We start from the raw sequence: 14,396 nt of genomic DNA, 5'->3' as shown, positions 1-14,396 counted from the left end.
TGAAGCTAAGAAGATTTCAATTTATATGCAATGTTTACTATCAATGTTAAATAAGTTGAAATGTTTTCTTTCTAAACATTTATTTTTTTCTGTGTATGAATGTTTTCCCTGCATGCGTATGTATGTACACTGTACACTGCCCAAGGAGTTCAGACGTCGTTGGATCCCTGCACTGGAGTCAGGATGGTTGTGAACTGTCCTGTGGGGACTGAGAACAGAACCAGGGCACTCTGCAAGAGTAATAATAATAATAATAATAATAATAATAATAATAATAAGTGCTCTTAACTGTGGAGCTCCAGCTAATATGTTTCTTAAGCAATATTCATTTAAAATCTAAGTTTAGAAGAATAATATTCTGCTCTTCAAGAATTCCAGTAATTAAAATGTGCTCTGCAAAGGGCGAAGATACAGAAGCAAAACCTTCCAAAGTCAAATAACTATACAGGAGACGTGTCAAATGGCCCTTCATCTTGCTTCCAGTGCCAGTAAACTTCTAACTTCATAAAGTAAGATTCTGATGTCCCAGACTTGGTTATTTGGTTTAAAAGCAGGATGTGGGTGACAAAGCAGTAAGTTGGGTTAGTGTGTCTAATGCAGCCCTTGAGGGAAACACAACCACAGCCCAAGCAAACACTAAGAGAGAAGCATGTGAAAGTAAATGTCCTGGCAGCCGGAAGCGACTCATATTCCACCTCAGGATAACATTTGTTTTCATAAGTACAACTCAAAATCACCCAGAAAAAGAAAATTTGTATATTTTGAAAAGACTAAGGGCAACATGAGCTGACCAGATGGGGCCCAGGCACATCTTTGGGAAGTGAACATTGAATAGAATGACACTATTTTTCTGTCTAAATTATTTTAAGTCTAGAAGTGTCAAAAAATTGAGGAAAGGTCTGAGAAAGTCAATAAGCAAAGAAACAAATCTATAAAAAAGAAAACCTAGAATCAAAGAAGAAAATTACTGAATGATGCAATACGGGAAATTAGGAACTGGCAATAGCATCATGAGAGAAATTACCGAGAAAATAACGTCACTATAATGGGACTGTGGAAAGACAGACACGGGAGCTGGCAGGCTGTCTCAGCTGGTAAGGTCACTTTACAGCAAGTCTGACAATATCTTGACAAACTGCGCTAAATCCCTGGAACTCACCTGGGAAAGATAAACTACTACAAGTTGTTCTAACCCCCACATGTATGAAAGAGGCACCGCTCGTAAACCACTTAACAAGGAAACAGATCTAACAGTAAAGAAGCACCCAAGTGAATGACTTTCTAGATACTGCAGGAAGGAACATGCATGAATGGCGACTGAACAATAGATCAATGCTACAGTACCCATCAAGACTGTAAAACAAAGCTGCTGGTGTGGGGGCCCACCTTCCATCCTAGTATTCAGAAGGCAGAGAACAGGTGACTCTGGATTAGAGCTGGCCTGGTCTCTAACAAGTTCCAGGATAGCTAACAGAACATAGTGAGATTCTTTATGTAATGATAATGATAATGATAATGATAATAATAATAAAGTATAGTATATTGATAATGGTGGGAAATATTTCAATAATAACACTCAATTATTGAAAGTAATATAACATAGGTATCTGTGCATTTAAATAAGGTCAAACTGTATACCTCATTTGCATAATGCTTTTTGTAATGGTGTGGCTTTCTATTTCGAAGACCGCTTTCCGGAGCTCTGTCTGCGTGACAGCGCAATGGGTACCCTGCTTCGGGACCCTCCTCGCTGGAGACGTCATCAGAGATGTTTGTTATCTTTCTTTGGGTATCCTAGTTGGGAATATAGACAAAAAGAAAAAACAAAACAAACAAACAAAAAAAAAAACCCTGTAAGTAACATCTGATTGCTATCTGAGATTTAAAATGGCAATCTTCAAAAATTATACAAATAAAAATACACCTTTATACCTTCAAAATATCTTCAAATGCCACCAAGAAACTAGTTTTCAGCAAAAATGTCTTAAAGTTAGTGATTATACTCTTCAATATACATTTTCTTTTTAAAAGTAATTCAGGTAATTTACCAAATACAATTCTATAACATTTTGTTAGGAAAAGAATCTGAAACATCTTACAGAAATAAGAAATATGAATAACACACAAATTGAAAGAAGCTGAAAGACCTGAGAAAAGTATCATAACAATTTATCAAGCTAAATACTCATCAATTATGAGATCCATCACTGATTGAGTAATAGTTATGAGACAGCAAGAGATGAATAGTTGGATGTGTGTGGATTTCTCACACAGTATGTATAGATCAACTGTAAGGGGCCTGTATTTTAGATGTTTTGAAAATGATCAAGAGGTGGAAGCTCTAATGACATTTTCTGACCATACCTCAGTAGGTAATATGTACCTAAAAATGTGTGTGTGAAGGGCTGGCACATTATGTTCACAGTATCAGCCAGCTAATTCTTGAGTATTCAATTACAGCCAGACTACACTGCAGACTTGTGACTTACAGCTGATATTACAAAAGGTAAGTACATGCACTATTAAAAGAGTTTTCAGAAAATCTTTTCATTTCCTTCAGTACAAGAATGCCCATGCTCATATTCCTAAATGCAATGTCTTCTACCTTGAGCACAGTTTTGAAACTGCATGTGCACAGCGCTGTTTCCTGACAGCATTCCCATGCTGCTTTTGCTGATGCTGCCCCCTCCGCCCGTCAGCTCTGCCCTGGGTTCTGCTTGTTCCCCTCCCCGAGCCGCCCGCCTCTGTGCTTCCACGTGTCAGTCACAGTATGGATCCTACCCTCCATGAAGACACTTTCTGCCCAGAGTCTCTCCTACATAAATGTACAAATACACAAAGTAGGCCCTAGGACTCCCACAAGAGGATAAATGCAACTGGAAAAACAGATAATAGATAAACTAGACCAAAAAAACAGATTAAAAAAAAAAAAAAGACACCCACCATTTGTCTTTTTGAGCCTGGGTTACCATACTTAACCAGTTCTATCCAGTTTCCCTGAAATTTTCTCTTTTCTTCACTGCAGAATAAAATTCCATAGTGTGCATACATACAGAGATACACACACATACACACACACCATACATACATTAGTCACTCATTAGTCACTCATCTGTTGATAGATATCTAGTCTAAATTCCTGTCCTTGTCATTGTGAACAGAACAGTAATAGTCTCTCTGCAGGACTCAGAGTCCTTTCAGTATATGCTAAGTAGCAGAATGGCTAACATGGTAACTCTGTTTTTGGTTTTTTTTGATGAACTGCCACACTGCTTTTCATAATGGCTGTCCTTATTTAGACTCTCACCAAAAGGGAATAATTTTCCTCTTTCCTCATATCCTCATTAGCACCTGCTGTCATTTCTTTTCTTGATACCCACTGTTGACTGGCAATAAGTATGATTTTTAAAACATCCATAATGGCTATGAATATTAAATACTTTTAGAACTATTTATAGGCTGCTATTTTAATTTCTTCTTTGAGAACTTTCTATTCATTTCTTTGGCCCACTGGCTGATAGACTGGTAGTTCTGGTTTTGTTTTTTTCCCTTGGGGAGAGGGGGTAGGATAGATTTTTGCAGTTCTTTATATACCTCAGATAGAGTAACCAGCTACCTAAACTGTATCTGGCAAAAGACTTCTACAGGCTCTGTTCACTCAGCTTTTACTGTGCAGATGCACGTTAATTATATATGTTCTATTTGTCACATCTCAGAACGATCTCCTGAGCTTCTTGGCGTCCAGTGGAAAAAAAATCTGCCTGTACCCTCTTTCTGAAGTATTTTTCTCCAGTAGTTTCAGTTTTGCATGTTAAGATCTTTGATGCACTCTGAGCTGACTTTTGAGCAGGGTAAAAGACACAGATCAAATGTCATGCTTCCGAAGGTGACTATCCAGCTTTGCTAGACATTTGCTAGACATTTGTTGAAATGTTGTTAGCAAAAGATTGTTTTCCAATGCATGTTTCTGACAACTTTGTCAAAAAAAAAGTGTCCAGGGCTGGTGGGATGACTCTGAAGAGTACCTGTTGTTCTTGCAGAGGACCCAGGTTCATCTTCCAGCAGCATCATAGTGGCTCACAACAGCTGTAACTCTAAGGGAGCTAATGCCTTCTCCTGACCTCACATACATGGTACACACATATACATACACATGTATGTATGTATGTATGTGCACATGTGTGCACAGAAGCAAACAAATTATGCACATAGAACAATATATATTTTACTACACATGAAAACCTTGTAAATGGTTTAGTGAGGTATCTACGCTGTGCAGACTTGTTCCTAGGCTTCTACCATGCTCCATCGGTCTACATGTCTGCTGTGCTCCATCGGTCTACATGTCTATTTTGTGGCAGCAGCATGCTGACTTTTTCACGATGGCTGTGTGGTACAGTTCGAGGTCAGGTTAACATGATGCCTATAACATGATTAGGATTGTTTTGGCTACCCAGGTTCTTTTGCATTGCCCTATGAATTTAAGATCCACACTCCACCTTCCCCCAGTTCTTAAGGATTGCATCAGGCACAGATTATTTTTGACAATATTTAATTGTCAATTCAGGGGCATAAAACTTTCCATTGCCAGGTATCCTCTTCAGCTTCTTTTTAAGTTGGTAAGTTTGTAAGTTTTCACTGTAGAAACTATTACGATTGGGATAGTCTAATTCCTTTCTCAGCAAGTTTGTTATTAGTATATATAAACGTTACTGACATCCGTATATTGGTTTTGTATCTTGTACATTACTGTAAGTGTTTACCCTATATAAAGGTCTTCTGATTGGAGGTCATGGTGTCTATTAAATACAGACTCATGCCATCTACAAGAAGGGTAAATTTAACTTTCCCTGTGCAATGCTGATCTCTTTTATATCTTTCTCTTGTTTCATTACTGTAACTAAGACTTGAAGCACTACATTGAGTAACAATGGAGTGGGCACCCTTGTCTTGTTCCAATAACATGCTTCAAAAACTAGAAAAGGCACCTAAAACCTACACGGAAGGACACGTGAGATCCTGAGCAGCAATCTTAACAAGAGGAATGAAGACTTCACAGAAGTACTAATAACACATCCACTGAGACTGCTGCACCTCACCTAAGTACTGAGAGATGATGAGATGAGTAATTATGCAGTCCATAAAGACAACGTTTAGTCTTGTGAAGCAGCAGAAACAAAACTGGTAATAAGTCAAACTCACAGTGTAAGTCTTTCTGCATCGGACTTATGTCATCTACGGTATAGTTGCACTGTATTATTGCGTAGTATGATACACAGGTGTGTGTGTGTGTGTGTGTGTGTGTGTGTGTGTGTGTATGTGTGTGTACGCGCACGCACGTATGTATGTATGTGTAAGGGACAAACAGTTCCCACAGTCTAAGAAGATGAGGATCATGGGATGGATGGACAGTGCCCAGGGAACACAGGGGTACCTGTGGATAGGAGGAATAACTTATTTTCTGTAATTATGGTTGACAAATTACTACACATTTAAACACAGAAAGGGAAAAAGAATTTCCAGTGTTCCCAGTGTACATTAACCACCTGTAATGGATAATCAGCTTGGAAGGGACAGAGTTACACCTGATGTCATGTTTAGCCATATGGGCCTGATCTTCAGCGTCATCACTATTATTCATGGACGGCCACAGAATCAATTCCAGAGAAAACGTTTGCTTTGAGAGCAACTATTCCTCCATTACTCCATGCTAGCAGATAGAAACTCAAACTCTGGCAACAGCACTGACTTTGGCAGGAACACTCCTTGGCGTTCGTGTGACCCAGGCTGCGTCTTCTGGTCGAATAGTTTCACACGGAGGCTCGTGGTCCTGTGCTCCATCTTCACTGCTTTTTACAGTCCTCTTCCCATCAAGGGACACATAGCCATTGTCAGTCTCAGTTGACTTATCAATCGAATTCTTTGCCTTCTTTGACCTAAAACCAAGAAAAGTTAGAAATATGTTCATGTAGACTTAGTTCATTCTAGATGGGTCAATAGAAATTAAAATCTGGTATTATTACATAAAGCAGCATCTCTCAGAATTTTAATGGCTACACTTATATTTTACAGTAAATGAAAAAGTATATCAGATAAAATGACCATTCAAATTAAAATCCTAGTTCAACTTATGGTAGGTTTTAAGATCTTACAAATACCAATTCACAAAGAAAAGCCCTAATTTACAGAATAATTCTTAGTCCCAATCACCTGACCTGCAGAAAGTGTCTGGAATAAAAAATTTTCCCAATTTGCTAGGGTTAACGTATTTTAAGCTTTAGTTTTAAAAAGGTTATCTTTGAACTCTCATTAGATAAGTTATAATTAATGACTTAATATTATCTCAAATACTTTGCCTTTGATATACACACACGTAAGTTCTTTGATAAGTTCCTTTTAATATACAATAAAAATCATTAAGACCTTTTGCAGCAAAAACTATGGAAAAAGGAAAACAAAAAATAATCTGGCAAAAGTAAAAATGAAGAACGTAAAATTAAGAAGTAACCTCTTTCTCACAACAAAAGAATCTCTTTAAAAAAATAATTGATGACCATGTTTATGGAACCTACAAGGCCAGAATTAAGGATATTGATTTATAGGAATAAAATACAATGTGAGAAATAATGATTTTTAACAGGCAAATGTTTGAGGAGTCTTAAGAGACAACAGCTGAAAGTAGTTTCCAAAGGAAACCTTTAGTAAAAATAAAGTGGGTTCAATGTAGAGTAAGGCTTTCATAAAATACAATTTAAAAGCATTTTATTTAAATAACCTCCTTTGAATTTTTCTAGAGAACATTTTATAAGAAAGGAAAAAATAAAATTAGTATAATGCTTCTTGTCCATAGGTTTTCAACGCACTCTACTCTAAACCTTCATGACTGGGTTCTATGGTAATCTGCTTAAGAACTGAGCAGACGGTGGGTAAAGGGACATGAGGGACAGGAAAGGGAAAGAGACTAGGTGGACAGGTTACAAAAGCAAATGGAGGGAACAGGTAGGGGAATATCAACAGACAGGATAATCTACTCAGACACCATTCGAAAAATCCATAATACCCTTGTATGCTAATTAATTTTTAATTAATTTTTATTAATTTATTGAATTAAAAAGATTAAGAACTATGTGAGGCTCAGAACTTACCTATTCTAAATGCTGAATTTTAGAACCAAGACATAACACAAAGAGGTTACAGGTGTAATAACGCAGCCAGTTTGAAGCCAATTACAATACAAAATAGTCCTTAAACATGAGATGATTTATAGTGTCCACAATTCTTCCAACTGCCCCCTCTTCAGAAACTGCCCATTAAGATTTTGTCAAAACACAGAAGTTTTTGTCTTATACAAAGAAGCCCCTCTCCTTCCTGCTTGTCTACAGAACTACAGGCAGGCCACAGTCCCTTATCCTCTATACAGTTCTAGTACTTTATATTCAGAGCACATATCTTAAGAGTTACAATCTTGGAAGCCCAATCTCCTAATGCTTTCTTTGTATGTGATTCCCAGTGGCGAAAAATCCAAAAGATCATGGGCCTCGGATTAAAGATGATCAACTATAACAAGAAAGTGAGCTATGGAGAACAGAAATGGAGAGAAAAAGAAGGAAGAGCACACAGGTGCCTTGCTACCGCCTAGGGGAGAAAAATAAGGCATCAATAATTCCCTTTGCTTGACTTTTACACTACGTAACATGCAGATGTGGATTTTAAAAAGGGGGAATTACCTTGAAATTCAAATAAATTCATAGTATGCTGGAGAGGTATTCATGAAGACTGATGGAAATTAAGACTGTGTCGAGAAGCTAATGGGAAGATAATTAGCATAAGATATCTAGAAGCGGATAGAAGACAGAAATCCTCAGAGCAGCAAAGAGCTAAGAACACAGGTCTGGAAACCAGGAGTCAAGGAAGAAGAGCTGCTGAAGACACAATAAATACATTTTATCTAGATAGAGACAGCTAAATAATACACCCTAAAGTATCTAATCCAGGCTCAACCCCAGATCTTGCACCCAGAATTTAGTTTCTAAGGGGAGGTTCTGATAACTAAGGTCTAGTTCCCTAATTGGTTCTTGATTTGTCAATAAAGAGGGCCAAGAGTCAATTGTTGGGCGGAAGGTACAGTTGGGACTTCCAGGTCCCAGGAGGAAACGGGACATATCTAAGGCCTCGGGACCTGGAAGACCAGGGCTTGCGGCCTCTGCTACGGATGGGTGCCCAAGGATGTGGAAGAGAGACGGAGATGATAAATTGGTAAGAGCATGCCTGGAAGGTAGGAGGTATCTGCGTTAAAAGGTAATGGAGCTGTGTGTGTGTGTGTGTGTGTGTGTGTGTGTGTGTGTTATCTACGTTAAAAGGTAATGGAGCTGTGTGTGTGTGTGTGTTATCTGCGTTAAAAGGTAATGGAGCTGTGTGTGTGTGTGTGTGTGTGTGTGTGTGTGTGTGTGTGTGTCTATCCGTGGATTCAAGGGTCTTGAGGGCGGGCTGGTAATGTGACCTCTCCCAGAGCTGAGCTGGGAGGAACAAGAGGGAGCCTGTCCTGGACAAAGGTGGTAGCCTGTTTTAAAGCTACATGCAACAACTCTCCCTGAGGAAGTGTCTGACTGAGGGCTGGAGACATGGATAAGCTGAAGCTGGAATACTCAGGCTTGTCAGAGAGAAGTCAGTGCTCCAAGAACAGTGAGGACTTGTTAGGAAGACAAGGAGACTGCTCAGCGGTGCTCCTCGAGCTCCACCGACCACATTTAGGCCAGCTGACTCACCAAAACACATCTTAGAGTGGAAGCAAAACAGAAATTCCCGACTAAACAGGAGGAGGTGCCAGCCTGAAGCAGAACGCCAGATTACACATGAGGGTGGAAAACAACCGTGTAGAACAAACACCATGATTCAGACAGTGACTGCTGTGTGACAGACAGATGACAGCCGTGTCGTGTGTAGCCTTCCCTCCTTGCCTCACTTCTCAGTGCTTCCTGTTCTCTGTGACCCCTACCTCATTTCATCGCCTATGTGCACTTTCCAACCTCTTATTTATACTCACATAAAGTAAACTTCAAAAATCAGAATCCACATGAGACATAATAAGCAAATTTTATCTTCTGAGACTGGGTCACCTCACTTAATATAATTCTTTGATTTTCCATCTGCTTTTCTCCAAATTTCATAAGTTTATTTTTTGTCACATCTCCATGCTCTATCATCCCTCTGCCCACATACACTGTGGCTGGTTCCACGTCTGCTGTGAATAATGCAGCTGTAGGCATGGCTGTGCAAGTACCTGCCTGAGACAATTCTGCATCTCAGGAAACACGCAGGAGTGGTACAGTTCTACTGTCACTGCAGAGAATCCCCACCCTGACTTCCAGTGGCTAGGCTGGCTAGCACTCTCACCCACAGGAGATGAGGGTTCCTCATTCACCACAGACTTGGAAGCATTTGTTGTGGTTTGTTTTCTTGATGATGGCCTCTCTGACGAGGTGAGATGGGAACCCCAGGGGTTTTAATTTGCCTTTCCCGAGGTGCTAAGGATGCTGAACTTAAAAATAAAAATTATTGGTTATTTGGTTTCTTTTGAGAACTGACTGATCATTTCATGGGATTTACTGGCTGGCAGTTTTATGCTTTGGGTGTTTATTTTTGTAAATCTTTACTTACATCAATCCCTCTGTGAGGATTAGCTAGAAAAGGTTTTCTCTAAGTCTGTGGGCTGACTGTTTGCTCTGCTGACAATTTCCCCTGCCACTCAGAAACTTTAATCTCATGTGGTTCCATATTTTGGTTCTTGAAATAACTTAAAAGAAATGGCTTTATCCATTTTCCAAGAACTTACTGTATCCAAATACTTGTTAAAACTCAGGTTAAACTGGGCAGTGGTGGCACATGCCTTTAATCCCAGCACTGGAGAGGCAGAGACAGGCAGATCTCTGAGTTCAAAATCATCCTGGCCCTCAGTAAATCCCAAGATAGCCAGTGCTACACAGAGGAAACCCTGCCTTGAAAACCCCCAAAACAAACAACCAACAACAAAACTCACTTTGAAGGTGTGCCTGAAATAAGGATGTGTCCGTTCAAAGGTACTGCTAGCCTCCACCGTACTGTTTTGGTGGATTACATGCAAACTCATCTCTACTAGGTTAGCTTTATGTTTTGTCGCCAGCAAGTAGCATAATGCCTCGTCTGACAAGTACTTAATAAATAAGGTGTTTATTAAGAAAAAAATCAGTTATTGTATGAACTGGATTTTGAATAGGAAAAAACTACAGATTAAAAAAAAAAAAACCTCACTGTTATAGCCAATGCTAACTGTCCTGCCTTTTTAATTTTGGGGGTGGTGAGACATTCGTAGAATTTTCTACAATGTATTCTGATTGGTACTCAAGATGAAGCCCTAAGTCAAAGCTACTCAAGAAAAAAACAACCTTAAAAACCACACTAGTTGAATCCTTAATCATCAGGGAAATACAAATCAAAACAACCTTGAGATTCCACCTCACACCAGTCAGATGGCTAAGCTCAAAAACTCAGTTGATAGCAGATGCTGCAGATGCAGCAGAGTTGGAGAAAGAGGATCATTCCTCCAATGCTGGTGGGACTGCAAGCTGGTAAAACCACTCTGCAAATCAGTTTGGTGGTTCCTCAGAAAACAGGACATAGTACTACCTGAGGACCCAGCTATACCACTCCTGGACATATACCCAGAAGATGCTCCAACATGTAATAAGGACACATGCTCCACTATGTTCATTGCAGCCCTATTTATAATAGCCAGAAGCTGAAAAGAACCTCAACAGAGGAATGGATACAGAAAATGTGGTACATTTATTATACAATGGAGTACTACTCAGCTATTAAAAAAATGAATTCATGAAATTCTTAGGCAAATGAATGGAGCTAGAAAATATCATCCTGAATGAGGTAACCCAGTTAGAAAAGAACACACACGGTATGCACTCACTGATAAATGGTTATTAGCCCAAAAGTTTGGAATACCCAAGATGCAACTCACCGACCACATGAAGCTCAAGAAGAAGGAAGACCAAAGTGTGGATACTTTGATTCTTCTTAGAAGGGGGATCAAAATATCCATGGCTCACAGCCAACCAATGGACTGAGCACAGGGTCCCCAATGGAGCAGCTAGAGAAAGGACCCAAGGAGCTGAAGGGGTTTGCAGCCCCATAGAAGGAACAACAATAGGAACCAACCAGTACCCAGAGCTCCCAGGGACTAAACCACCAAGCAAAGAGTGCACATGGAGGGACCCATGGCTCCAGCCTCATATGTGGCAGAGGATGGCCTTGTCAGACATCAATGAGAGGAGAGGCCACTGATCCTGAAGGCTCGATGCCCCGGTGTAGGGGAATGCAAGTCAGGAAAGGGAGGGGTGGTGAGCAGGGTAAGGGGAGGTGTGACAGGGGGTTTTCGGAGGGGAATGAGGAAAGGGAATAACATTTGAAATGTAAATAAAGCAAATATCTAATAAAAAATATACTAGTTGAATATTCTCACTTCTTTTGAAAGACAAGTGACTATACTATAAATGAATTGTTAAAATATTGTAATTTTCATATTGAAAACTTTAGCCCAAAAATTAATACAACTTTTAAAGAACTTGCTCATGCAATCAGTCTTAGTTGAGAATATTGTGTTTTGACAAGTTTAACCAATAATCTTAAAACTGCAGGGTACACTGACAAATAAACTTCGCCTATTACTGTCTGCTGAGTACCTGCCTTATAGTGTAAATGACTCAACTACTTCAACTATATTCAGAAAAGGCCAGTTCTTAATATTTACACTGAAAATTTCTGGTAGGACTGAACTTATGTAGTATATTTAATTCTGTAAACAACGTCCATGTATTAACCGTTAACTTTCGCTTTAGTATTGTACTCAGTAAATAAAGGTGTGAACCTCCACACGCACACTCACACTCTCACCCCTGCAGCACAAGATATCCAATCCAGTCCTTGCCCACATTCTAGGCGAGTGCTCAACCACAGGGCAACATTACCAGCCCTAAATGTAGGTCAGTCCAGCATATTAACTAACTCGTGGTCTGTCTCATTCTGGTAACTGTTTTTAATTCACCAAATCTATTTATGCTCAAGTTCTCTACTCAAAATAAAGAGCATAATTCCTATTCATTGACCTACTTTTTAGTAACACAACAGTTAGGTCTTAAAGGCTATGAAAGAAAAATTCAGGATTTTTGGAATTCTGAAGTAGGTATAGAGTTGAAGAAATACAACTCAAAATCTAACGTTTCCTATCTAATCTTTTCAATGAAAGCTATATTGCCAATGGACACAACAATTCATTGGATTAAAGTACTAAACTTAGGAATCTGAACTAGTTTCTCTATTTTTTTAATTGGCATTTGTTGAATTTAAGCTGTTTTGTTGTAAGAATGAAATGTAGTTAGACATAGTAAGACTTAAAGTCACTTTTCATTCTAACCTCCATCACCCATGACATCACGCACACAAGTTATCCACTGTGTGTCTTTACCTGCTCTCATCATCAATTACCTAAATAGAACCTGCCGAGCCTTTCCACTTACCACCAGAAAGCACTGTGAGTGTCAGCTGCTGTTTCAGGACTAAGCCTGCGGTCACTTATTAAAAACTTTAAAAAGCAAGGCACTAAGATTTTAGATTTCAGCACAGGACTTCTAAAATTAACATTTCTCTAGGATCTGTCTGGACCTAATATGTGACACGGTGTCATGCATATTTTGGCAAACCAAAGCCTAAGGAAACCGCTGAAACTGGCTCATGTTTAAGATACTTCTCATACAGTTGCCATAATTAAACAGTCAATCCAAGGGAGCTGGACGGCATAGAGGCAATGATTAGCAGGCCCAGATATTTTCATACTATGGATTAACAGAAGGAAAGCTGAAGTCTGGGTCTTATTTGAGTAGAAAAGCAAGTAAATTAAAGTAGCCAATCTAAACACTGTCCATAATATAACAGTATCAGCTACAGAAGACTTCCTGAAAGCTAAATATATCTACTTTGCTATTTAAACTGCTCATCTGAAAGTCTTGGGAAATACTTAAGAAACTGACTTTGCAATAATTAAACTTTTACATCTTATGTAAGAAAATTCTGTTCTCTCTCCCTCTCTCCCCCTCCCTCCCCCCCCTCTCTCTCTCTCTCACACACACACACACACACACACACACTTAGATGAGATAGAATAGAGTCCAAATAAAAAATAGAAATAAAAACACATTATCTTTAAGGAGAAAACAGACAATTGGATTAAGTGCTGACTATCAAAATGATTTTGAAAAATCACTTCTAAAATTATAAGCAGCAAAAATAAACACAGGATATGTTTTCTTAATGGATAATAAACTTTATCATCCACCACAAATCGATGGATAAAACACTTGGGAAGTAGCAAAAACCAGCGATGTCTGCAAAGTGATAGAAGGGTTATTTTAAAAACAAAAGTCATTTGCAGTATCTATTTCTTGATTGTTTAAATCAGTATCATAACTCTTAACTGACCTAAGTATTAATAATATAATACTGAGCTGAGTTTAATCTGATATAAATATTCTCTCCTATCTGGTTTACTATTTACAAACAATACAACCCCCAAGAACAAATGAAGAACTTAGCTTATTCACTTAACTCACCACAGTGCTGATTTCAAATAACTTTAGAAAACTGAGGTAGATGTAAAAGAAAAGGGAATACAAGTAACAAGCTGTTTTAAAGCAAATTCTGACTTATAATACTGATAAAAACAATGAACTAATAAATTAACAGAGTAAAATAATACTAGAAAAATTAAAAAAACAATGAAAAGTCTTCACTACTTTGCTGCTATACACTCCTTTCCCGTGCAGATAAATGGATTTGTATACAACTTCATGCTCTTTCTCCTTAAACTCTTAACACTCTGATTTTTGAAATAAAACACATAATGAGGCTGTCATATTGAAAGTCGTTAATATTCATATCTAGACAAATATCAGCAAAGGGGTAGAGCACCTTTATGTCGTATAAAGCCTTGAGTAAGTACAAACCCTGATAAGAAGAAAGCAGCCCGCCAGAGATCTCTGAAGACGGTGCCCACGTTGTAGGAGGCGCCTGCACTGCAGCTCTGCGCCACTCCCTCCGCTAACGTGGTATCTGTGGTACTAGAACCGTCTCCTTCCCTGTGGACTTCCAAATGGGCTGCTTTTCTTAATTTCCTTAATCAGAAAACAGTAAGAGTGGAAAGCAGCTTAAAATTTTAACAACCATTCAAGCACATTCAAAAAGCTTACAGAACACAGGAGCTTATTAATAAACAACGAAGTTCAAATGTACTAGACAGGCTGTGAAGCCTGCATTATGGTGCATATTCAAGTTCAATTTGTATAAACACAAGGATA

General features: G+C 38.8%; 1 protein-coding gene across 2 annotated transcripts in view; it reads right to left on the bottom strand.

Annotated features, from left to right (window-relative positions):
* Positions 1-14,396, bottom strand: part of Phtf2 (putative homeodomain transcription factor 2) — a 112,922-nt gene that overhangs the window by 28,679 nt on the left and 69,847 nt on the right. For both annotated transcript variants that reach the window (XM_052173108.1, XM_052173109.1), the window contains exons 7-9: positions 14,046-14,213; positions 5,750-5,936; positions 1,639-1,794 (exon numbers count right to left, since the gene is read on the bottom strand). In XM_052173108.1, the coding sequence (XP_052029068.1) occupies positions 1,639-1,794; positions 5,750-5,936; positions 14,046-14,213 (511 nt within the window). The remainder of the gene's footprint in view (positions 1-1,638; positions 1,795-5,749; positions 5,937-14,045; positions 14,214-14,396) is intronic.

The sequence above is a fragment of the Apodemus sylvaticus genome, chromosome 2 (assembly GCF_947179515.1).
Source record: "Apodemus sylvaticus chromosome 2, mApoSyl1.1, whole genome shotgun sequence".
Lineage (NCBI taxonomy): Eukaryota > Metazoa > Chordata > Mammalia > Rodentia > Muridae > Apodemus > Apodemus sylvaticus.
Note: the sequence above shows the minus strand (reverse complement) of the source record. Positions and strands in the feature narration are given on the sequence as shown.